The sequence below is a fragment of the Dermacentor albipictus genome, chromosome 5, assembly GCF_038994185.2.
Source record: "Dermacentor albipictus isolate Rhodes 1998 colony chromosome 5, USDA_Dalb.pri_finalv2, whole genome shotgun sequence".
Taxonomy (NCBI): Eukaryota; Metazoa; Arthropoda; class Arachnida; order Ixodida; family Ixodidae; genus Dermacentor; species Dermacentor albipictus.
Genome location: NC_091825.1, coordinates 105,573,835 through 105,600,418, shown reverse-complemented (window position 1 = coordinate 105,600,418; position 26,584 = coordinate 105,573,835). Strand labels below are relative to the sequence as shown.

At 44.2% G+C, this 26,584-nt stretch overlaps 1 protein-coding gene across 11 annotated transcripts in view; it reads left to right on the top strand.

Annotated features, from left to right (window-relative positions):
• The window catches only part of hyd (E3 ubiquitin-protein ligase hyd), a 149,105-nt gene that overhangs the window by 34,312 nt on the left and 88,209 nt on the right, over nt 1-26,584 (top strand). For 7 of the 11 annotated variants that reach the window (XM_065437002.2, XM_065436999.2, XM_065437001.2 and 4 more), the window contains 10 exons: nt 1,618-1,860; nt 6,957-7,278; nt 13,589-13,799; nt 16,479-16,633; nt 19,526-19,720; nt 21,296-21,377; nt 21,630-21,755; nt 21,932-22,007; nt 23,601-23,654; nt 24,297-24,481. In XM_065437002.2, coding sequence (XP_065293074.1) covers nt 1,618-1,860; nt 6,957-7,278; nt 13,589-13,799; nt 16,479-16,633; nt 19,526-19,720; nt 21,296-21,377; nt 21,630-21,755; nt 21,932-22,007; nt 23,601-23,654; nt 24,297-24,481 — 1,649 coding nt within the window. The remainder of the gene's footprint in view (nt 1-1,617; nt 1,861-6,956; nt 7,279-13,588; nt 13,800-16,478; nt 16,634-19,525; nt 19,721-21,295; nt 21,378-21,629; nt 21,756-21,931; nt 22,008-23,600; nt 23,655-24,296; nt 24,482-26,584) is intronic. The other 4 variants (XM_065437004.2, XM_065437007.2, XM_065437006.2 and 1 more) reach the window with 1 other exon arrangement.

The window sequence follows — 26,584 nt, the reverse complement described above, 5'->3', positions numbered from 1 at the left end:
TCATATTGAATAAATGCTGTTTTCATTTTGTGAACGTGGTCCTCACTTTTTTGTTCAGCCTACATTCGAGATGTTTTTTTTTCTTTTTTTTTTCTAGCTTCAGACATTCAGGGGTCGGCTTAGAATCGGTCCCGGCCTAGATTCGAGTAAATATGGTAATGTACTGTATATACAGGAACCTAACGTGCTCCTTTTTTTGGCTGCGTACAGTCGAAACCGAATATTTTGATCTGGAAGAGGACTGTGAAATAGTGTGATGTGGCAACAATTTGGTATGTAAAAAATTATACGAAAATTTTCAAGAAAATTTTAGAGCTGTTCGTTATACACAATAATTTGTTATATCCGGGTTCGACTGTATTGACACATGAACTTGTTTATCCTTTACAAGTGAGCGTTTTTCACCGCCTCACAAATGTTATCGTTCAGCGCAGGACGCGCTGGCCTGTAACGGAATTTTCTCGAATGTTATTGATGATTCTGTTGTCAGCGAAGCTTGTGTAATCTGATTGCACGTGTAACGTGAATTGTGTAAAACTTTCTGGAAGATACCGATGATTACTCTGGAACCTTTGATGACTTGTGTATAAAAGCCGACGCGATTGACTGGCAGATCAGATTTCGATAATCGCCGACTGTGTTCGCCACTATTGCTGCGCTTTGAGTGTAGCTTGCTTTTGTGGGCACAAGTTCGCCCAGTGAAAAAGTTAGTTTTGTCATTCACAGTTTTACAGCTCTATTATTCATTGTCACTACTATGTGACAGTATCTCTAAATGTTTGCTCAACTGCCTTGTGTGCTTGGTATCTGTGGTCAAAGAACCGCAAATTGTGGCGACGTGCAGTCTTCATTATGAAAGCTCATTAAGAAAAAGTTTGCTTTCTGTGACGTTAAATTCTGTACATCTGATTTTTTTTTTCAGATCTCGAACATGGGGACATGCTATATTTTTCTTTTATAAATGGGGCACGGATTACATTCAGGTGCATGTTATTTTCAAATGCAATTTTGTTTTCCTAATTTTTTTGCCAGCAAAAAAATTGGGTGTGCATTATATTTGGGTGAACGATTGAATGGTGTAAAAATGGTAAATTCTCAAGCTTGAGCAAGAAGGGCGTCTAAATAGTAATGCTAGATTAGTAGGACAACACGAGACATGTTGGTCGTAAGATGCTTGGTAAGCCAGAAATCACAAAAATTGGGTGGTCCTTGCGCGTCAAGCCATCAAATGAGGTGCGACTTGGATTATGGCTTTTAGCCTGTCAAATTGATTGGTGCTTCAGTTAATCCAGGGGCGGTACTCTCGAATGATCGATTTCTGGGATACAATCACTTTCACAAGATTTTGCATGACTCGACACTGGCTGTGTCACCGGAGATAGCAAGCTTGCCAGATTGCCAGTAACTCTCTCAGCAATCTATGTAGATGCATCTGGGGCCAATTCACACAAAAATCGCATGAAAGCAGGCGTATCCCTGAAAGTCATCGTTTGAGGATGACAACCCACAAAGCAATCAGTATGGCCTCTGCAAATATGAGCCCAGTGGTTTTTTAAGCAGCTTCATCATCGATTCTGCACGCAAGTTCGATTTATTTTTGTTGTATTGTGGCTGCAGGGGTGTGCTGCCCTTCAGCCAGCGGAAGAAGCTCTGGGAGAAGGCAACCTCCCGTGCCAAGAAGCACAAGATGTCCAGCCACGCGTCTGAGATTGTGGCCGGGTCACAAGTGTGTATGCGCAATAGTCCCATGTACCATCCTGGTGCCCTGGCCTTCACCACTGCAGGCGGCTTGCCTAGGGTTGGCCAGCTCCTTTCGGCTGCCTGGAATCTGCCGGATACCTGTCAGTTCAAGATCCTCTGGTGAGTTCACCGCCCTTGTGTAACATAAATAAGCAGCAACTGTGCAGACACTAGCACCCTGTCACACTGCACCCAAACTGTGTTGGAGCATCATAGAGTTAGAAAAAAAATTAATGCACACTTCTTTTGGATAAAGAAGTGTGTTCAAATTTGTATGCCTGTTACAATTGTAACTGATTCTACTCAAAAAAAAAAAAAAACGAAACCGATTCTTAGTAAAAAAAAACGGCTCAATTCAAGGTACGTATAGCCAGAGTGCCATCGACCTTTTTATGCCTTGGTTTGACGTTGCCAATTTCCAGTTTGCTGTGCGTGTGGTATTTCTTATGCATTACAGTATATACCTACGTAATGAGAGCACTTCTTTCCCCAATATACCGAAACAAAGTTGGGGGGTGCATTCACTATGCAGGGTAAATTTCATGGAGACATTTTTAAAACAGCAAAAATTGCAGAGTAAGACTGTAATCATTTGGAACATACATAAAATAACTTATCTTTGCAGTAAAAAATACATGTGCAGTAGAAACTCGATTTAACGAAGTGATGACCACGCTCGAATCATTTCGTTAAATCGGGAAGTTCCTAAAATCGAGAAAGGAATTTTTCGGCCTTTCGAAATCTAACATTATAACGTAGCGACACGCAAAGGGTACTGCGGCATTATATTTGCCACTAATCCAGCCATCTGTCGCATAAACCATGAAATCATGAAAGCAACCATCACCCCTGCCGAGGCGGTGTTTAGTCAGCTGTTCCCTGCCTGGGCGCGGTGTGCGGCCTCGTCAAAATAAAGCAAGGGAAGTGACCATGGAATCTAGATATTTTAATGTGATAGCTTTAGAGCGCATGGTTGAAGGAGCCGTCTGTATCAAAATTAGAAAAATTATCGCTTTATTTACACATTTATTTCAGGAAAGAACTTCGTTGAATCGAGTTCGGCCAAGTTTGTTTCGTTAATTCGGGTTAATGATAACATAGAACCCTTTGGGTACCTGCTGGGGAATGTAAATTTCTTTGTTAGATCGAGAACTTCGTACAATCTGGTTTCGTTACATCGAGCTTTATCTGTTTACCATTTGCAAACCGTAAATTTACTCCGCATCAAAACCACCACATCTGCCATTCAGGTTACTGGCCACTTCATCCACATTGTAGTTCCACCATAGAATAAAGAACCAATGCGTCAGCCGCGCGAAGTTGGTGAGGCCTGGACCATTCGCGCGTGGTGAAACTGAACGCGCTCTCTGAACAGCGATCTCCTATCGCTCTCCAGCTTGTTCTCGCAGCCTCTTCCGGCCTTCTGCAGTTATTGGAAGCATCACGTTGAAGTGCGCACCTGTTTTGACAAGGACGCTATGTGCACCTCTTCCTCGACCATGCTACTCATCGGCATGCCAAAGTGTATTGGTGTCCCATCAGCGTTTCCATTTTGTGAGTAGATAAACTCTATGTCCTGCAGCAGGCGTATAACTTGACCTAAGGCTCATCACACACATGGAAAGCCAAGGTAACCAGAAAAAGCGAGCCACGGACTCGCGAATTCGACACTTTCCTCGACCATGCTACTCATCGGCATGCCAAAGTGTATTGGTGTCCCATCAGCGTTTCCATTTTGTGAGTAGATAAACTCTATGTCCTGCAGCAGGCGTATAACTTGACCTAAGGCTCATCACACACATGGAAAGCCAAGGTAACCAGAAAAAGCGAGCCACGGACTCGCGAATTCGACACTATGCCTGAATATGACCACTATGCCGATCAAGTGCCGGTTGCCCCTTCTTCACTTAGACTCTCCTGTGCGCAGCGCCCCGCCGCGCATCTTGCGTGCTCGCTCTTATTGCATCTGTGTAAAGTACGTAAACTGTGTATGTCAGTTTCACTTGTTCTCTCTCGAATCTGCGAGGTGCCTTTGCGCCGGCACTGGCAAAAAGGATTTGCTAAGCATTAAGTGTGCTTGCTTTAAACACATGTGCGCGAGTCCAAGATTCTAGTCTCTCTGAAAAAACTACAGCACGGCCGTTTGATCGTGGGACTGAACAGTAGCCAAATTTTAGGGTGCGTTCATTACGCGAGGAAAAAAAAAAAAAGAGATTTTTCGCAACTAATTTGGCGGTGCGTTCATTACGCGAGTGTGTTCATTACATGAGTAAATATGGTAGATGGAACAAATTACTTCCTGGGGTCGGTAGAGGGTGAAAAGGAGGTGTCATCAGACTCCAATAGCGATTGCCCGCTGAGATTCAGAGATGACTTTCTGTGGTCGATAGAGAGCGAAAAGGAGGTGTCGTCAGACTCCGATAGCTACTAGCTGCTAAGACTAATCTGTGTGCGTGTCTGTGTGCCCTTTTGTAAAGTTTCTTAAAGGTATTTCAACACAGTAAGCGCTGACTCAAGTTTCGTTGCTCAATATGCGCGGCAAAATTGGCACCAAATTTTTAACAAAATATATTTCAGCGCTATATAACTGTGCGTTACATCGGGGGTGCTGTAGAATTGTGCAAATACAGCAGTCGCACATTTACCACTCACATTTTTGGAGGCGGAATAGACTGCCATTAGCAGGACCCTAGAATCTGGACAGTTTGGAGATTTAACTTGAGGGGGCGGAAGCAATCTTTATTGCACGAGGTTCTCCTGGTAGCTGGGTCATTTATTCAATCCTTTGTTCACAGAACTTTACATGCATTGCTCGCCAGACAAGAAAACATCGCACACGAAATCAGTTGAAATGCCATTGGACATAGCGTGCTGAATACGCCAGTTCTCGTCTGCTCCATGAAGCTAAGCAGCATTGCGCTCGGTCATTACTTAGGAGTGAGAGATGAGTAAAAAAAAATTCAGTAAACACATTTGGATATGGATAGGGCTTTGTCTATGCATTTGCCAACATGCAAGGGTTAGGTTGCCATACGGCGGCTCAGATTCTGCTAAGGACCGCTATATAAGATGAGGGGTGAGTTTAGCGTGCTTTATTTCAAGCAAATATCGCGACTTATATTCCTGTTTATACGGTAGTTTATATTGGAACAGAATATACACAAACAACACAGGAAAAAATGGGGGGGGAGGGAGGTAATTATTTTTCACAATCAAAAGGGCATTTATTGCACCTTCTATCCAATGTTAGCTAGCTGAATTAAATGAACGTAACATGTGGATAGAACACACTGAGGAATTGAAAGGAAGTTTGACTCACCAATACTGAGTAAATATGTTTGCCCAATTCCAAACACCAATGCGGAAGTTGTTGGTGCAGTCATGCAAATGGAGACACATTGAAACGATAGGAAAGTTTGCTGCGGGTCATTCCCGCAGAGTGCACGGATGAGCTCGTAGTCAGGTTCTGTGCACGCCGCTGTCTTGCAGCCAAAGAGGAGGAAACAAGTTTCTCTTCCACCTTTGTATTCATGCTTATTAGGTGGCGCTACACTTTGAACACTGGTGCGATCTCCCATACTAGCACTGTGCCACCACACAGACTTCCACTACCACATGTGCTAGCAGAGAAGCCGGATTCCAAGAGATGCGAGAGTCATGTCGGGAATACGTCAAGGGACTTCTGAGTCTAGCATCTTCATAGGCTTAGTGTAATTATGTACTAATATCTACAATTGCGTGGGTGTGGCATATATGACAGTGATGCTTGTAACGCAGTACAGCTGCATTTCATTTGAAAAATCGTGGAGAGCATTATGTGGTGCTGGAATTCGTGTTGGGAATGCTTATTGGTTCCATGCAGCATGTGACACTGCCCTGAAGATGGCTTGATAATTGGCCCTGTCTGAAAATCTTGGCTTTTGGAAATGTTTTTTTCACTGATGGGCCATGCCTATACGCAGTGCGAGAATGCGAGAGAGGAATGTCGATAGTGGGCAAAAGCAACATATTGACTGTTCTGGCCTCCACATGTTGTTACAATAGTGATGTCTTGACTATTTTAGCCCTGGCATACTTGGAAGTACACATATCTAGCTACTCATACGCTGGATGTAAAACATTTTGAAAAACTATGAAAGAAGTGAACCTGCTACATGATGACATACTGATACTGAGAACAAACACATCACACAACTCAGTTTACTGAAACACCTTACATATATTATTCAAACTTGCAGCACAGGGTTTGATCAGAAGTGTTTCAAGAAAGAGTGTGACGCTATGTAAATGTGATTACAGTAAAACCTTGTTAATTCGATGTCAGCCGTACCATGAAAAATCTCAAGTTCAGCAGACTTTCGAGTTAACTGGAAAGGCCAAAAAAATCCCTGAAAAGGAAGGGCAGTAGTGTGTGACACAAGCATGTCACATTTATTTTCCGTTTACCATAGCTACTCGAAGTAATCATTGATGTGGGATTGCTTGTTACAGTGGTTCACTGTACTAAGTTCGTTTGGAATTTTGCACAGTAGTACGGTTGGTCGGAGCAGCGGCTCTCTCAGATCCGATCTGGAAGGCCATGCATTTGCTTAGTGATAGAAGTAATTGCAGTAGCCGGAAATAACGTCAGGACCGCCATGTTTTTGAAAGTACTAAACATATGGGAAGCTGGAAGTGTGTCCGAGCAGGCTGGTCTCCGAGGCCATAACTGAAAACTACAAATTATTTGGTATAGTTTGCATTGCAAATTATGGCACTGCATGAAATCTTTGAATTAACCTAATTTTCAAATAATCTGAGGTTATCGAGGTTTTACTGTATTTTCGTCATTGCTTTTGCTTTTGATGCACTATGTTGGCATGTACTGTTGTGCACACAGTATTTGAGCCGTTAGAGGGCCTCTCACCAGGTTCGGGAGAAGGCAGGGAAGGAACACTGCTTGCGGTTGCTAGTCGAGGCAAAGGTGGAGGTAGTCTCTGTTGACAGTGATGCTTGCCTTCTGGCAGCATGGGAACAGGACAATTCCATTTCTCTTCCAATAAGTAACTGATTAGAAACATTTTTCGTAAGATGTTCCCTAGACAGCGTTTTACAGCTTCCAGCGAAAATTTGCAGTTGGGCCCTTTATAGTCTGCTATGATTTTTGGCATTGTGCATTGGTGTTGACAAGCCATGTGCATGGGTGTTTATGTTGTGTTCTATGTGTCTGCCTGCAGTGAGAAGAAAGCTGAGACATCTGACAGCTCTGGGGCGGGAAGCAGTGGTAGTGGCGGAGGCGGCAGTAGCAGCAGCAAGGTGGCGTCTTCCAGCTCGGAGACCAAGTCCTCGGACAGGACCGAGATGCCACCACCTCCATCGCCAGCCTCGTCAACGTGTAGCGAGCCAGCACACAGCCCCCTGCCACACAAGCGCAAGCATAAGGCCAGCACGTCATCGTTGGACGCGGCTTCTGAACGCCGAGATGAAGAGGAGTGGCATTTGCGTGACGTTGTCTTCGTGGAGGATGTGAAGAACATTCCTGTGGGGCGAGTCATCAAGGTGAGTCTCCTCTGAGCCTTTTTCATAGGAGGTAGTGCCACGCTGTGGATGTGAAAAACAATGCCACATGGATTCGTCAGGGAGCATTTAGTAGCATCCTGAATATGTGTAAAGTGCCGTATTTACTTGTATAATGATCACACTCGTGTAATGATTGCACTCCTGAATTTTGTCGTGAACGTTCAATTTTTTTTCTTTCTCGTGCAATGATCACACCCCGAATTTGCCGCAGCGATATGTCGTGTGCCAAGTCTAGCTAATGATGATCGCGCTTACTATCTGTCAAATGCTACGCAAACGACTCTTAAGACATACCAAGCGATCTGCAAGCACCAAACATTCTTAAGCAGATGCCCGATTTTATTCCTTTCATCACTTTCCACACTTCCATGAAAAAAAGAAAGCTACAACCAAACTTGCCTTGGCTTTATTATTTGTAGGTTTTATAATGGTTGTGGTCAACAACAACATAAAAGGCGCCTTTCGATTCTTCTCGTCTGCACTCATGCGCACATAACAAATGGCGAGCGGCAACGATAGTAGCCACGTTTACACTGATACGTTAGAAGTGTACCCTATTCATATGCCGATGCTTGTAACACAGATAAGATATTCCCCCACTCTTCGCGGAAACGTGCCGTACTAGGGTAGTAGTGAAGACAAATGCCGCAATTTCCACAGCATATCTGCCATGTGTTTCTATGTCACTGGCAGCTAAACACGCCCATCTCCGTTTCTGACCCCTCAAAGTGGACATGGCTATGTTATTGCCACAGACTTGCCAATATTAACGATATTATTCATTACTAGAGAGTTTTAGCAGAGCGCTTATGGTCCGCTCCGCTCAGACCGGCCTATCACAACTATTTGCACGCAGCCGCTCAGCAAAACGCTACCGGGAGCACTGACGCGCGTGCGCACAGCAGACATAGCGGCAGTGGAATGTGGGACGCTGACCACGTTCCGCTAGGAACCTGATTTAGCGGTGCGTCAGGAAGCGTGTAGTTGCTTTCGTAATCGTTTTACCGCCAAGCTGAGAGCACATCAGTGGCGTCTCTGGGAGACGCGCTTGTTAGATAAGCGAAATCAATGCATTCTATGCAGCCACCGGTGCGCGTGAAAGGTGTGCGGAGCGGAGCGCAAGCAAGCGCTCTGCTAAAACTGTCTACTCATACAAAAGAAACTGTTTTAATGTGTGCAATGTAAAAAAAAATCTCGTTCGGCGTGTTCGGGTTGCTCCGCCGGCTGCCATTTTTGTTTTGGGGTCCTGCACTGTCACAGTGGCAGCCGGCTGTTTGTTGACCTGTTGTCATCTCGCAACAAATGCGGGATGAACATTTTTTTTTCGTTTTCGCGGAAAATTTAATTTGCGGAAATTGTTTTGACAAAAATGTGCTATCAGTAGGTATGGTACACGATAGTACCATGTCATGTCACTAGAAAGTCAGTTCACAGCCACTCCTGCCACAGTTGCTTTCCATTGCTTTTCTTCTATGTGCAATGGGTTTGTGTTGTGTGAATGAGCTGGAAGTCCTTTGCTGTGGTGTGGGCCCCACCTAATACAGTAAAACCTCGTTAATTCTCCTTTAGCAATTCGAAAAATTGCAAAATTTGAACTCGTCCTCTGGGCCCAGCAGGCGTATTCATTATTCAATGTAATCAAACTCGCATTCATTCAGGTGCACGTGGCTGCACATAGGTTCATTTGGACAACTCTCGGAGCTTGGTGAGTGCAGAGCACCGCCAATATATGACGCAAGAAAGCAAGAATGACGCTAGCGTCCACTCAGAATGAAGTGGTGCTGTCTGTACAGTCGTTGACCGATTTTCCAGACTCCAAAAATTTGGACATGCCCGATTAATCGGTCAGCCTCGCGGCACCGCCATTCTCCCCATAGACCATAATGTATAACAACTGCCGAAAGTTCGGACACCTTGCAACCTCTCGTCTGATTTTTCGGACACTCCTTGAGCCAACTCGGTCGAGAGCACCATGCACCGACTCTGACCGGTGCATGGTTCGACTTGCTGAACGCCATTTTTGTTTTGAATGGAGCTTCCTTGCTGCCCCACGAAGTGGCGCTACTGGAAATCCCCGCTCATCATCATCGTTTCTGCCTGGTTAGATAGAGTGGCTCTGCAGCAGTTCCGGTTTCAGCTTAGTAAGCCATGTCAAGACAATCCAGCAGCTGATTTGTTTCTTCGCGCACGATGCTGCGAGCAGGCCGCGTTTTTCGTTTGTGCGACTGGTGTCGGCACTGTGGTGTTTGTGTGCTGTGTCGAGGTTTCGGTGATCCAACGCGGCATACGTAAACATCGCGTCAAGGGTCCAATGGCGCCGACAGTGCCCGCGCAGACTGCGCTGGGGGATGCCGGCAAGCGGGTGCCGGGAGGCCTAAGACTTGTCGCCTTCCGATGTGCTCCCTACTGATGCGGAAAATGTTCTGCCGAGACCTGCGCAGTGGTTGCATTGCGATTCCGGACACCGTCTCATTTGACAGTTTCATAGGTGCTGACACTGCTGTATTGACATGCGCAGAACTCGACGACGGGAAGATCATTCGTCAGGTTTCTGCTGCATTGCTGGACGATGACTCCGAGTCGGAAGATGACGCACCATGTGCTACGCTGCCGTCGCATGCGGAGCGTGTACAAGCAGTGACTGCTTTCAGCCGCTAATAGTGACCGTGCGACCCTGTCCAAGATTCAGGCTTATCTGATTGCGCGTAAACGGAACAGCGTGCAACGGCGCATTCACGATTTCTTCCAAGCCTACTGCCGAGCCCGAATAAGTGCGTGGAAATAAAGGATTTAATTTTTTTTTCTTAATCTGCTTTTTGCGGACACCTGTTTATTCGGACATTTTCGCAGTCCCCGTGAAGTCCGAATAAACGGTCGGCGACTGTATTGCAATAGTCATCAGCAAAAATCATGCATAAATGAAAGCAACGCCGGAACACTTCATGACTATTTGTACCTTTAACTCTTCCGTTACCACGAGAAAACGGTCATTCTTTTATCGGTCTAGGAAAAATTTATTTACCACTTCAAATAATATTCCAGCACACATTGAAGCATACCATATTGTATATAATGAAGTGCTCTTTCCAGAAAGATACGTTGCATAAAAGAAAAAATTATTAGGTAACACATGAAAATTCTAAAAGTTGCCATTTTTGCTGCCAGCTGATAAAAATGACAATGAAAAAATATGATATCTACAAGAACATTAATAACAAAGGAAATTCAGAATATACATTTCAAACATAAATAATCCAGGAATAGAGTCTGAAAAATTAAATGCTCAGTACACTGCCGTTCTTTGGATACAGAAAAGAAACTAAGACCAGAAACTGCTTTATTGCTCGTGCCATGCAGTGAAGCAGTTCCTGGATTTTGTGAATCATAGATGCATTCTTCATTTTTCCCACAGCACGGCTGTTTTTTGTTCAGATTTGCGGTTCTCATAACACATTTTGCAGTTCTGCTTTTTTTCGGCATCTTCTGAAGATGGTCTGATGAGAAGTCCAAGGAATGTACTTCACCAGTTCGTCGGGAGTCATGCACCTCTTTCCGGGACCGATCGCTCTCATCGTAGCAGCATAACTACAGAATTATACATCCAAGCATATCTGTTTGCATTTTTGCAGACTGCCTTTATCACCTCTGCAGTGAAGAAGAGCAGAAAGAAATCCCAGGCTGTTGTAAAACAGTCTTGCGCTCCTCCGTAGTGCTGGGCCGCAATGTGCAACGGGTGGCCTTCTTAGCGTGAACGGGAGTTTCCTTACTGCCGATGGCAGCACGTTATGGCCAAGCGAAGTATGCACCCTTAATATAATCAGTAGAGCACTCTGGTTGCGCAGAAAGATTGGCAGATAGGCACGCAAAAGGAAGGAGACTGCTCACGGCCGTAAATGAAACTCCAGCAAGCAGCTGCGGATGTCCCAGGCTGACTCAAAACCTTGTCGCTGTCTGCTTTTCTAGATTGCTTTTCTGTCATCTTCGGAATCATAACTCGATTCCTCGTCACTAAATTTAAGTGTGGGTGCAGCATAGTTTCAAGTGGGATGCTTTTCTTGCGACGCAGCCGTATGGGACGACGCCATGGGAGTAAGTTTCGATAACTGCAGTAGCTCTAAAATCTCTTGCCAGGACTTTACGAAAGAAACAAAATCTAAACTCTTGGAAACTAGTTGAAAATGCCAGGTCCACATGTTGGACATGCGGCAGATCTTCAGAAAAAACACTTTAGTGGAATAAAACAACTCAAACTCCAAACCAAAACTCACTAGTGAACGGCTGGCATGATTTTCGAGTAATTATCACCACTCAGCACTGTTGGATGGCAAAGCCGGTGATAAAATTTTATTCTTGACTTTCTAAGAGTCATTTAATTACAAAATTTTGATGTTGGTGCAGCCTAACCATGGGCGGCATGCTTTCTTCTCGAGCATGGCAGAGGGTGACAGCCACGCCCCTTTTCGCTACTACATAGGCACATTAGTTCTCAAAAAGGTCTGTCAAAAATCACAACTTTGCCAGAGAGGGAAAATTTTAACTGATTCTGAGAGTGCCTGTACTAACTACTGGGTGGCCTTAAGTGGATGAGAAACAGCTCCAAGATGTCGAAGTCGGCAACTTAAAGCATTAATCACCACTGATCGATTTGAATAGGCGTGGTAACGAAAGAGTTAAAACCTTTATTCCTGCTTTTATTGCCACCCATAAGCGTTCATTGGCCATATATATTCACAGCTGCATAGTCGCCATCTGTGATTGTATCGATCGCCATCACAGTTTCGTCCACAGCGGCTGTGGCAAACAGTAGTTTCGTTTTGAATCGGTTCGTGTGTCAGCCAAGTGCCTTCATAACTGCGTAGTTGCTGTCCATGATTGTGTCTATAGTGACTGCAATTTCTTAATCAGTGGTTTCAGTAAGCAATAGTTTCATTGACTAGGTGAGTACTTTGGTTGCAGGAAACAGTTGCTTCATTATGACTGTGCAAAGCTGTCGAATATGAAAAGCACCGGCTACATCACGATTTGCAGACAATCTGTGGGTGACTAGCGGTGGAAAAATATTCTGGAAGTGCATGCGGTAGTAAAAATCGTGTCTCATATCAAGGCATGCGCTGCAGTCACACTGCGAATGAAGTCACGAGATGAATAAAGGGAAAATCAGATATCCGCCCTTTCGTAGCCATTGCTACAAAGGAAACCCATACGGGCTCCTCGAAAGAAAAGCCTCATAGTTGAAGAAAAATCCGTCCTGCTCCGGGACTCGAACCCGGGACCACCGCCTTTCGGGGGCAGCCGCTCTACCATCTGAGCTAACCAGGCAGCTAGCAGATGCCAGGGCGAAGTCGAATTTGTCGACAACACGAAGCAAAGGCAAGAGTTTGACGTAGTAGTTCTGGCGGAAACCCGCAAGGTGGAGAGAAGTAATGAATAAAGGGAAAATCGGACATCCAGCCGTTCGTAGCAATGAGGGAAAATCAGACATCCACCCGTTCGTAGCAATTGCGAACGGGTGGATGTCTGATTTTCCCTTTATTCATTACTTCTCTCCACCTTGCGGGTTTCCGCAGAACTACTATGTCAAGTCACGAGATGACAAGAATTGCAGCTTCTGCACAGCTTTTGTGCCAGAAAGCAACAGGATTTGCTCATTGATTCAATAAATAAAACCTTGTTGACATAGTAAGCATTTGTTTATTGTTTTCTTTACACCCTTAAGAATTCGACAATTCTGTTCATTCGGATGTTTTTTTGACGGTTCCGTGAAATTCGAATTGAGGACGTTTTACTGTAGTGTAGTGAGTTATTTAGGGAGTCGCGTTGGTTATGGGCACAATCGTGTAGCTAAGGTAACTTGGCCATAATTTGCCCACTTGGCTTATTCCAGGTGTGCTTTATTTTTACTAGCACTATAGATTAAGTGACATGCACGAGCAATTGTTTTGGAGTTTGGCATAGACCATGCATTCCACATAGGTTCCTGAGTGGTTCATTAAGCATGCAAGGGGCCATTTGTGCGGCCACTTGTAAGGTTCAGATAGACGGCCACATTTGGATTTGCAGGTTCATTTCTGTTTACTTCTGCTGGTTCTACTGGACACATACAAGTCACTTTGTGGTAGAGTTATGGAAGATAGCGCGATAGTTGTCTAGATGTGTCTGGTGTTGAGATTGCTGTGCGGAGTAGATTCTGTCTGCATTGACTTTGCCTGACTTTTAACAATTTTTTTTTTGTGTGTGTGTGGGTGGTCATTGTTTGATGATTCCAACCTACTCTGTTGTTTTCCTCCAGGTGGACGGTGCCTATGTGGCAGTGCGCTTTGGTCGTGAGAGTGGGCCTGGAGAGGATCCTCTGGCTGAATGTCGGCTGCTGCGTCGGGATGAGCTGCAGCCTGTGAGGGGATCGGCCACGCCCCGCCTTCCCGACTGTTTGCAGCGCATGCCCCGACGTGTCTGCCTGCCTGATGGAGTGCAGCTGCTGGCCATGGCTATCGACTCCCAAGGTGTGAACTGCTGCGGCTGTATGTGTGCCTCCAAAGCTGTGCTGTCTGGCTGGAATGAAAGTTATTGAAGGAATGAGGTGGAAACACTTCCATAAGTTATTACTTCTTCCTAGTGAGACTTCGGCGCCTATTGTGTTATACACATAATGAGTGCTCTCTTTGCATTGGACATAAAAAATTTGGCAGCTTTTAAGGCCACCTTGTCCAGATTTTATGGTATCTGTCCACATGCTTTCATAATTATGTTTTTCTAGGCAAGAGTTGTTGGTAAAAAAAATTCTTAATCTCTGCCCAGGATTCAGTGCTTGGTTGCAACGTATGAGCTATTGTGGTGTCACCATCATTTCAGGCTGCTGCTGTTATGCCAGCTGTCAGTGTTTCGGATCGTGACCCGCATTTCTTTTTTTTAAACAAGAAACCCTTTTGATAATTCTAAAGCTAGCTTTTTATGAGGCAGTTTGCTAAGGTATTGGTGGCAGTCATTTTTGTAATCTGTACATATGAGCACTGTTAATTTGTCTTATTACATAAGAAATGTAGGCGTAGCTCTCATAATGAAACCCCGTGCATGAGAAACAAGCCCCAGCATGTGCAGCTAGCACTTTGTGTTCATTTGAACCATGACTGGTGCCCCCATTAGTTGGGCAGATAAGCTGTGCAAGGGAGCAAACTTACGAATTTGGAAAAGGGTCTGTTAGTCGCACTACCAACCTTGGTGCTGTTGGCTGTTTACTTGGTTCATCCAATATTGATACCTTCCTGCAGTGCAAATGCCTGACCCGCTCAACAGTGTGCACACGAAAGGGTTGAGTCAGGTATTCAGGGGGAGAGGAAAAACAGCTCCGAGTTGACGACATTGCATCTTGATGTTTGAGTGCTCTTGCGTGGCCTAATTTGGTGTGGAATGGCTACAATTTCTTGTAACATCTGCAATTCCATATAATTAAATATTTGTTTTGCACATTTGGTGCTACAACCTTGTAAATTCAAATGATAGTCAGTTTGACTTATTACCGGGGATCTCATTTTTTATTGACAATGGACGTCTAGGGTACATGCTGAATCGGCTCGTGTTTTTGCATGTTATGCGAGCGAACATTTGTTAGCCCGGTCACAGCAGCCACATTTCAATGCAGGTGAAATGTAAAAAACACCTATGTACTTAGATTTAGGTGCACGTTAAGGAACTCCAGGTTGTCCAAATTTCCGGAGTCCCCCACTATGGTGTGCCTCATTATCAGGTTGTGGCTTTGGCACCTAAAACCTCATAATTTAAATTTCTGCGCCTACAGGATGTGGTGAGAACACAACAGCTGCGTGTATAAAAATCCATCTCCCAGTTACGAAGTCAAGAAGAATATGTGCTTCCATTTCCATATTTGCCAGTGTTTCCAAGATTCAGCCTCACAGGGATGCTATCACTGTGCCAATTGTGCCAAACTGCACTGTGAGGCAAACTTTGCTCCATTCTGCTACACTTCCGCAAAATATAGGAAGTCTGCACCGAAAGGGTCACTTGCACTTAAAAAAAACGGAACTGTGCCCTCAAGCACCGTTTTACCGTACCATCTAAAGTGGCATGGCGTGGACTAGCTGCTGCATTTGCTCCGCGGAGGGCTGAGTCAAGTGATCATATTGACGTTTCTTCCATGTGTTGCTGTATATATTCAATACCTTCCACCCTGACACATGTGAGTTGCTTAGGCAATGGGACAACCTCGACTTTCTGGTGGCAGCAAGCAAACGCACTGGCCCCGAGCCAGACCCCGTGCTCCTGTATGACCAGTTCTTACGTAAAACGGTGACCGAAGTTTCGGACGCTGTATGATGCCACTCAATTTTTCGAACGTAATGCGCACTTTGGCACTGACATAGAGGTCGTGAACAACTTTTCCGCCCTTCAATATGTCGCCTATTCCACACTTTTCTTGGCGTGGCGATTCCATGGACTAAATGGCGAAAGCTCGCGTGTATAGGCAGAATGCTCTGAACTGAATTTGCTGATGACAGCCTAATCTGACAGCGTTACATGTGCACAGTCAAAGGTCATGCTTGTATATCTTCACTTCTCGACATTGCGCAATGCCCATCGAGCTGCGTGACTAACAAAAGCTAACCGCTCCTGCAGTGTAGACCATCGCAGTATTTCAAATAGGTGGTCTATTTGAATGAATCGCAGCACACGGAAAAATAAGTAAATATTTCATACTGCTGGCACTACCTTTTTTTCAGATGAGGGCTCCAGCTTAAAGGATACATGGATAGGAGTGAGATCACGCTTACAGTTTTCAAAATGCTTCTGAATTCTGCATGCAACATGTCCAAGGGCTTCTGTGCTTTACCACCAATTTGTTGCAGTCCACAGTAAGGACCGCAATAAAAAAAAGAGAAATGGGGCGGGGTTCATTTTTAGTGTCTGAATTCATGAAACAGTGACCACTTACTGCTTTCGCATGTGCTGCCTACTGTAAAAGTCCCATATAATATAGTTTGCAATCGCTTTCATAAACCTGCACTGAAAGTCCATTTTACTGCTGCGAAATGTATTTTTGGCTGCTCCAAAAGGTGCTCTGAAATAAACTAATTCTATTTATGATTGTGCCACGATTATCAGGTAATCATTTGCAAACACTGTTCTGATTCCTTGTGATCTTAAAACACATTTTTCTCCTTAATCAGGTATCCATGCTGTGGTAAAAAATGGTGGCCAGCTGAGCTACATGGTGTACAACATAGTGACTGGACGTGCTGAGCAGGACAGCCCGTTCCCCACCTACCTGCAGTCATTCCTTGGCTTGGACCAACGTCAGATTTCCTTGTCCATCAGTGGAGAGGTGGGTCTCAAATGCTTAAATGTTAATCTAGGTTTGGCACGCATGCTTAATATGTGCCGGAGATGTGCGTGAATGATGTATTCATTATACAGTTAAACCTCGATATAACAAAGTCAGTAAAATCAGCACCTCGTTATAACAAAATTTTATTATATTTAGATTCAACCTTTTATGCAAGTAAGTACAGTCGCCAGTGGATTTTGCTTACACAGAAGGGGTCACAAGGATTTTAAAGAGATGCTAAAGATCAACGCTGAATTTAGACTGGTAAAAGAAGTATTCTTTCAAGACTATTTTTACTCGGGGCTCTGCATGCATCATTTATAGCCTCTTTGGCATTCCGTGCAGTGTGGTCGCAATCGAAGCCATGGTTACCTTTCCCTATGGGAGCTGTGGTCACGCGCAGACCTAAAACATTGGCTTCCGACGGTCGCACTACATGGTTTGTTTTCATTGTAGGGCATTACCATGAGAAGCCAACATTGCTTATATACCTGCCTGTCGGGCTACAAGCTCACATCATTAAAAAAGCCGCAATAATTAGATGCCTTACACTGTTCTGTATAGGCATGTTGGAAATTGTACGTTAAGTAAGCTTTGTATGGCCCCGTGCAGCTATACAGTGCGTTATTACCCCTCCTCCTTAAAAAAAAAAAAAAAAGAGTTGCTTGCTCTCGTTGTCCCTGCTCTGTCAAGTTAAGTAAAATAATGGATCTAAAGCTTACTTGCCTGTGTATTTTTGTTCATTTTTGAAAGAAATAACAAAGACTATTAGTTCTGAGCAAATAAGTAATGTCTTTATGCAATATAAGTGAGCAATCACAATTAACATTTCACAACCTTTTCCTGTATGTAACTTCTACATGAATTTGTGAATTTAAGCTGAAATATTTAGAGGGCCAATAAATAAATGAGTAAAGCCCTGAGCCAATATGCATTCTCACTTGGATAGCCATGGCAATAATGCAAAGAATACAAATATAATTTGTGTAAAAGAACTCTTACCCTTCCTTACGCCAGCTAAAAGCAAACAAATGAGTACGTAGTACCAACACACTGATCAGAACTATGCACACAGCGGGTGACATTTCTAGTGAGATGAGTGGAGATATGGGACAAATGTAGCATATACAGCATTTCATTACAATATACAGTTAAACCACAATATAATGAAATTCTAGATACAGTCAAACCCGACTATATTGAACCAGTTTACATCGAATTATTTTATATATCGAACAGTTTCTGAACACGGTATAGTTACAATGAGTATATATAGCAAAAATTACGCTTACATCGAACAAAAATAGCAGCGACTCCCGATATATCAACCGTCAAGCGGCGGAGGAGTGCCCCCAGAAGTTGGCTTTCCCTCGCGGTGGTAGGGAAACGTGGCGGCACGGCTCCATCCAACCGTTCTCCCTATCCTGACCGCGCTGCCTCGAGCGAGGCATCGACATCCCCCTGGAAAAAAATTATCCTGTCCCGCCCGCAGCACTTGCTCAGACAGCCAATTAGAGGCTCTTTTGCTCTCGTCATGCAAGATGGTCGAGTGGTCTCGCTGCTTTTCAGATTCATTGTGTTTGCATCTCGTGGGGCTTCTCCCACAGTGTTGCCATGATGAAGCCATGGTCGTGAAGCTCGAAATCATAAATCAGGTCGAATGCGGTGAGAAGTCGGATGTCCCTGCTGCGTGCAAGATTCCGAGGAGCACTCTCAGCACGATCTTGAATAAGGGGAAGATTTGCTAAAGCCGCCAAACTCGCAACCCGGTGCCCACGGCACCCGACACGTATGCACCTCTGTGTTCACGTGGTTCATCCGAAATTGCTTCAGATGTGCCAGCCTCTGCGTGCTCGTTGATGACTGTTAATTCTGATAAATGTGACGAAGCCATTGCCGCCAAATCTTTAGCAGGCTTATATCGAATTATGCTCTATATCGAATTGATCGGCTTTTTTAGGAGTGAGTTCGATATAGCCAGGTTCGACTCTATAACTTAGTTTTTATAACGTATTGTCCATAGAACATCATGTATTTAGAACCTCAATATAATAAAGTATGTTTGTATACGATTTCATTACAATGGAAACACTGGATAACAAAATCCCACTAGAACGAAATATTTTCGTATCTCCGGCGAACGCCCATAGGATTCAATGCATTTCGTACTTCTCGACAACGAAATGTCGCTGTTCCACAATCTTACACCAATAAAATTTGCTGGAAATTAAACCCGCCTATTACCTACTTGCACAAGGCCAGCAGGCTCCAAAATGTGCACATGCGCTGGAAACACGTCATAACCACCATCTTGTTTGTTGAACGCCCGTTTGAAGTGGCACGTATATTGCTACCGACATGCGACAATGGTTTTTGCACACCTAGTGCAATGTGTAGTGTGCACCTCGGTGAGAAAAATGCAGCAAAAGGAAGAAAATACACGTCCCACCTACGTGGAATTGTTCTTGGTGCTTAAGAATTGCAGTCACAACATGGAGTGCAATGTATCAGGCCGTGATTGAGCTATTGTCTAGGAATGCGCATTCCTTGCTTCAAGAACTATGGTTTCAATTAAGATTGATGTTATTTTATGTTTGAAATCTTGTTCTTTGTTAACACATTGTTGTTCCATAATCACCGACACACAAGCTGTTGCTGTTTTAGGTAGAAGTGTTCCACACGTGTTTAATTAATGCGCTATACTGAAGAAGGGCGGTGATACATTGTAAAAGAATATCGCAGTGCACCTGTTTGTATTTCATCTAATAGATGAAAAATCTGGATTACCCTTGAACGACCCTTGTATAAGGGTAATATTTAAAGCACGTAATGAGGTCTCTTACAGAGTGGTAAATATTTTTTTCTTAATTGCACATTGATTTTATGCAGAATGAAGCGTTGACATTGCTGCGCGATGGAAACAGCACCATCTACCCTCTAGCCAAGGACTGTGTCGAGAGCATTCGTGACCCCCAGTGGCTGGACTTGCCTCCTGTACGGGCCCTGGGCTTGGGTGTACACCCACTCAAGGATGCTGCAGCCAACCAGAAGAACCAGATTGGCATTGTTGTCCTCGCGCTGGAGGTGGGAGGCCTTTCCTTGGCTGGTTTGTCAGATGTATAGTCACTCCTTGTGGAATGTTTCACAGAAAATGTTACCTTAAGTGCCATGTTTAAAGGGGTACAAATCAACCCCTCAGGCTTGGTGAAAAACATTGTCTGCGGATAGCATACCCTGCTGTGAACATCTCAGCCAAGTTTTGCAGTCGTGCGCGGTGTGTGGAGCTCGTAAGTGGAGCACGAAGTCTCCTTTCTCTGAAATGCTCTCATTCCAACAGAAGCCTGCTCCTCAGTCTTTTCCGGACGCTTAATTTTGCAATGTACAGTCTAACCCAACTGTATCGAACCCTTTTGCATCGAATTATGCTGTGTATCGAACAACTTCTGAACACAGTATAGTTGCAATGAACACATATAGCAAAAATTACGCTTACATTAAACAAAAATAGCAGCGACTCCCAATATATCAAATGTCAAGCAGTGCAAAAGTGCCCCCAGAAGTTGGCTTTCCCTCGTGGCAGCAAGAAAATCCGGCAGCACAGCTTCATCCATCTGCTCTGCCTACCGTGACTGCACTGCGTTGTGCGAGCTGTGGACACCCCTATGCAAAGAGTTATCCTGGCCTGCCTGCAGCGCTTGCTCAGACAGCCAATCAGAGGCTCTTGTGCTCTCGTCGTGCAAGTACGAGTTGTCTCGCTACTTTTTTCATTTATTGTGTTTGCACCTTGGGAGCCTTCTCTCGCAGTGTTGCCATGGTGGTTAGCGTGAAGTGGCAGAATTTGCCTTTTGCCATGAAGCTTGAAATCGTACATCGAGTCAAACGCGGTGTGAAGTTGGATGTCCCCACAGCATACAGGATTGTAAGGAGCACTCTTAGCCCCATCTTGAAGAATATTGGGGAGATTAGGGCTGAAGCAGTGTGGGGTTCTCACCCGTGCTCTTGGGACAAAGGAACGACAACACAGTAGTGCAAACAATCACAAGGGCATTTATTGCACCTTTCATAGACTAATGCCTGCTAGCCGAGTTGTTCTCCACAAAACATGCCAATGGGCGTGCAACAAATCGCACAAGTCCGACTCGCCGCGACCGGATAGCGAGCGAATATGTTTGCACCACGCTGGGCACCAACCCTAGTCATTCGTGCGTACGGTCACGCAAACGGTGGCGCGTTTGAACGAGGCCTCGCGAGACGGTCTCTCAGAGGCATGGATCGGCACACGCGCGGAACGTCCGCGCGACTGGCCAACCCCGAACCAAAGAGGAAGAGCCTTCTCCTTTTTGCGCCCAAGTAACCCCGCTGTTAGGTGGCGTTAGCAGAGCCACACTTGCGCCATCTCTCGCAATGCGCTTCAGCCACACCGACTGCCGCGGGCACCAGTCCACACGGCGTAGCCGGATTGCAGGAGACGGGAGCTCTGCGGGAAAACAACATATCAGGGGACGCGTGAGAGTCGCGCATCCCCACATCCAATTGAATTTTTTACTGTCCTAATTTTTGTTTTGTTTGTGTGGTTATTTTAGTTAATGCTTGCGCATTTGTGCACTTATGTTTGCATTGCGTCTACAGTTGTAGATAACATTGCATGGTTTCATGCAGGCACAAACTCTGATGTCATCAATTCTCAGAGGAGACGTTGAAACTGTGCGTCAGACACTGTACAGCCTGGAGAACACGTCTGGTAAGTTTGAATCATCCACAGAAAGGCATATATTATTGGGCAAACGACGAATGCATTCACTTGAATTGCTTTTCTTGCCTGTGTGGGTGTGCTTGCGTGTTTTCATATTTATAAAGCATCTTGTTTTGTGTTCAAAACCATGCTTTTTTTTTCTCTTCCCAGAGGCTCCCCTTTTCTCCCATTACATCATTCTGTTTATGCAAGTACAATATTTGAGTTGTATAATAGCCCGTTTTAACTTCTGTGTTCTAGATACAGAAGCCGGTCGTGCAACACTCAACAGTATCCTCAACGAAAGATGGGATGGCAACCGCAACATACTTCATGCTGCTGTCTCAACCTGCTTTCCAACATCTAATAAGGAGAACGAATCTGGAGGTAAACGTCACGTTTGGGACTTGGGTCGGGCTGTTGTAGTGGTGTCCCTTGCTGTATAGTATTGGCATGTGTCTTTTAATAACGATAGCTTCTTGGACATATATTTTTTTGGAGATATTTGCAGTGTGCATGAACACTTTAGATTCTTTAGATTTATCGATGTTCTTACCTTTCAGAAAACTCATCTGGTAACATGGACTCCTTGGATCTCCTCTCATCCTCTTCAAGCATAGCTGTTTTATCAGGCCGCAAGTAAGTGGACGATGCACTGAGCACACAGATGTGAAACAAAATCATAACAGGCGGCCTTTTTTTTTTAGTTCTTTTTAACTATTTATATCACCGCTTAAAGGTAATAACCATAATGTTAGTACAATGGTTATTGCTTTAAGTATGAACCGACCAGCCCAAGAACAAGTTCCTTTAAACCATCATTCTTCAACACGGGCCCTTTTCTGTGTTCCTCACCTTTCTGTCGTATCGAACAGTTTGGGTGATGTTCGTCCCATCACCTTTCTTTTGCCTGTCGTTAAACCGCTACAGTTATTGCTTTAAGGATGAACAAATGAGCCCAAGAATGAGTTCTGCTATACTGCTTAAAAGCTGTGAATGCAGCTATGCTTGTGCGAAATCAGTCTTAAAGTTCAAAATGAAATCAGTCAATTGTAAGTACTTAGTAATTTTGAAGTGAATAGTTCGAATAGATGCGAGATTTGCATAGAATATGAATATCAAATAGCATGATGTTCGTTGGAATATTAGGAAATACTGAATATTCTAACAAACTTAAGTGCTGCACCTGCATTAGTTTCTACCTCGATAAACAGACAGCTCTAGGTTGAAATGCAAAAACAAGGTGTTCCAATGCTGTTATTAGGGGTGTGCGAATACTCCAAATGTTGAATAACTAATTGAATACCATTCTATTAGATTCATTCTTTGAATTGAATAGTCAGTGCTTGAAAATATGAAATTTTATTTAATGGTTTTCGAATTTTTCAAATTTTCAATTTTCAAGAAATGGGATAAATTTTATTCCGGCAGCCTTAACAAACATAAAAAACTGGAAATTAAGAAGACTGAGCGTGCTATGTTGCTCTGGGAGCCAGAATCTTTCAGCTAAACAGCAATAATTGGAACTCAAATTTCACTCGTATCTTGCATTTGGCAGTCGGTATTGTTTGGTACTACATCTGGATGCTGAACCTTTATAGTAAATCGGAGCATGTTTCATTGCATTATTATTGCATACAGTCGCTGGATTTGTGAGTATCTTCATAATAATTGGTGTTGCACTATAGTAAAACAATAATTTTCAAAGCCTGCTTTCATGTGTAAAATACGTAATAGAAGCAGCCATCCATATTTGACATTTGAAGCACGTGACTGGGATGTTAGAATTCTTAATACTTTGCAAATGTTAAAAGCAACACCTAAGGACTGGCTTTGACAGAGTCTCCACATGGAGCAGACAAAATAAGACAAAGGAATGCAAAAGAGGAAAGTAAATTTTTACTTTTCAAGTAAAGTGCATGCCACTGAGAAGTCCCCAGAGTGGAGCATAGCCTGTGAGGTTGCTAACACGTCGTGTTAGGCTTATCCGAGATTGGGTGATGCACTCGCGCCCTTGTGCCACTCAGTCTTGGCGCAGAGGCTCCTGTCGCCTAGGCAATCCCTGCATGTCCACAGCTTCTGCCATGCTTCTGCAAAACATCTTATACCATGTGGCTATATACAGCGCGCTGTTTTTTTTTATGCTCCTTGTTGGTTCACATCGCGTGTCTTCCTCCTCCGCATTGCCCTCGTCGCCCTCCCCCTCTGCTGCTGGCGCACGCTGTTGAGAAGCTCCCTCGCTTCATCACTTGTCTGCAGGATATTCCAGCAGCGACCTCTTAACAGGTACTTCGTCTCGGCAATATAAGTGGTACACATATACCTATGACAGGCTAATGGCAGTCAGATGAGACCGTGTTATATCCATTTGTGCAGTACTATAAGCGGTTACATTTAAGTGATCTGAGCTGTAAATAGCAGCACCATCAGCCGCGACGATTCAAACTAGAGAATAAAAAAGGCTGCATTTTTCTCTGCAATTGCTGCTGACGATGCCCATTTCTGATTTATATACTAATTGGCCTACGAGACTGTTTTATCAACTTAAATTTGATAATGTATCACCAAATACGTTTCGAAGAGCCCCAGTATTCAAACAAACTGCTTGTTTATTCCTAATGCTTTATTTGGGCTTCTAATAACTGCACTTCATAATGTGCAACGTAATGGCAGCAACTAGCTGATGGTTTGAATACTGGGATATGAGCACAGTTTTACATTGATGTGAAAATGGCTGTTCAGTATTCAAAAACTACTTAACATGTGATGTTTGCTTCTGGCACTGTTCGATTGGGGCTCAAAAATTACTATTCGCACACCCCTACCTGTTATATACTAATTTAGTTGCTCACTAGGCGATGGTACACTTACGCCATGGTTGATGCCCTTTGTGCACGTAACCCTTTGTGGCGCCTCCCCTTTGTGCAGCATGTCGCTGTGCGAGATGATGCGGAGGGCTACGTCGGCCGCGCTTAGCCTGTCGGGGCTGGAGTCTCAGGATACCGAGCGGGACTCGGACTTCCCCATCCCAACGCTGACCTGGCCACCCGAGCCATCAGACTCCTCAGCTTCCTCTTCCTCTCCAGGCAACGGTCGCAACAGCAAGGGCATTGGTCAGTGTCTACCAGCTTTGCATTCCTATGTGTTATGGAGTGCAGTCCACTTATAAGGGATACCACATATGATGCTATATAGGTTATAACGATGAGTTGACTTAAGAGTGTCAGCTTATGCATTAGGGCTATGAGAAAAGAACCCATATATAACAATATGTCATTCACTGCATATTTGATCTAACAATCAAAATTTGCCTTCTGGACGGTGTTTTCCTTGCAGAATAATCGTGAAATTTGCATTGCTAAGTTCCCCTTAAATGAATGATGCCAAGATGGAACAACACATTTTCCTACGCGAGTTCATATCTGCTGCCATTAACCGTTCAGCGCATCCCGCCCATGCACCGTTCCGATAGCAAAAGCCACGGAAAGCACCGCTAGTTGGCACAGTGCGCCACAAGATAGCACCAGTTGCTTGGCGTCCATAATGCCCCGTATCTGCGTCGCGCATGATCCTGCTATGTGCAAGGAGAGAGAGAAAAAAAAAAGTGAGAAGTGATGCGGTGCCAATCCTTTGCCCCCTTTTCATTGAGCGCGGAAATGCGCAGCAGAAGCAGCAGTGGACGGGCCAGTTGGTAGAACATAGAGCCAACAAAGTACAGGGTTGCGTCGCTTAAGATAAAGCTGCAAATTTTGCAAGACTTGAAGTATGAGCTCACGCAGGAGCGCCACGATCATGCCGGCTGCAACAAAGGACCATGCCGATCAATGGACAGGGTGATCGTTGTTGCGACAGACAACAGCGTTGTCCGATGGCAGTGATGATGTTGACAATGACCCATCTTTGACACCTACTCCGATGTTCACATGAAGTGCCCTGTTGTCGATCGCGTCAAAAATGGATTTAATTCACTCTAAATTATTGATGTTAGTGTATGCGCAGCAGCCGGACGCCACAGTTGTGAACCTGAAACTTCTGCGAACGCAAGTGCAGATTTCTATTTTCTGACTATATCAGCACGCCTAACGCTTGATGCGCTGTTTAGAGGTATAAATAAACATGTTATTTTTAGTCTAGTTTATACAATGCATATTTTTTAGCACAAGTGGCAAATTGGTTTTGCAGCTACAAAGGTGTGTTCGGCAGCTTTTTTTACGGCAGTCCCCATATAGCGATGGTAAGTTATAACAATCAAATTTTTCGTTAGTCTTGATATTACAGGTGGACTGCACTGTAGTTGGCATTGTTTTTCGCATCTTCGTTGCTCAACTGGTAGCCTTTGCTAGCAGTGCCACGTGTACCTGATGACAAGCACTAAATTACACAAGCAGCAGTTTGAACATGAGGTCTTGTAACAGGCAATGTAAAAAAATAAAAATAAAGAACTGGAGTCTTGGCTCAACAGTATGGGTTGCGCTCCACACTTATTCAACCGGATGACTGAGCTCAGTAGCTCAGTGGCTATGAGATTCTGATGCTGAACATGTGGTCGCAGCTTCAATTTCAAGCCACAGCAGCCACGTCCTAATGGGTGCGGAATGCAAAAAACATGCATGTACCGTGCTTTTGGTGCATGTTAAGGAATCTAGGATGGTCTAGACTAATCTGGAGCTTTCCATCACAATAACCCATCAATATGCCACTGCACTGCTTCGGGACATTAAACCCCACTATTTAATTTAAATCATTGTTATTGAGTCATTGAGGTCTCCCTTCATCATTGAGTCATTGAGTTATTGAGGTCTAACAAGGTGATTCATGCCTATGCCTGAGGAGAAGCCTGGAGAAATCCCAGGACATCGTAGGAAGCTGAAATTCACTGTGACGATCCCTCGATAGATATCCCAGTGGGCTACAAAGCCCTTTTATAATTTCCCCTCCAAAACATTTGAACACAACTTTGTATTTAATGTAGCCAGTAATGACCACATTCATCAGAAATTAATTGCTTATTATAAATTAACTGCACCAGCTTTCAAAAAAAAGAAGCTTGTTACAGCCTAGCAAAGTCATTCAGGAGCAGAATTAAAAAAACGCCACACAAATCTGAAGAGCGGTTCTTGAAATATCGCCTTCCCCAGCACCACCAATAGCGAAAATCCATTCTGAGAAAGCAGGCCTTACAGTTGAATACGGTTTTATTAGAAAGCTCCTGCGGA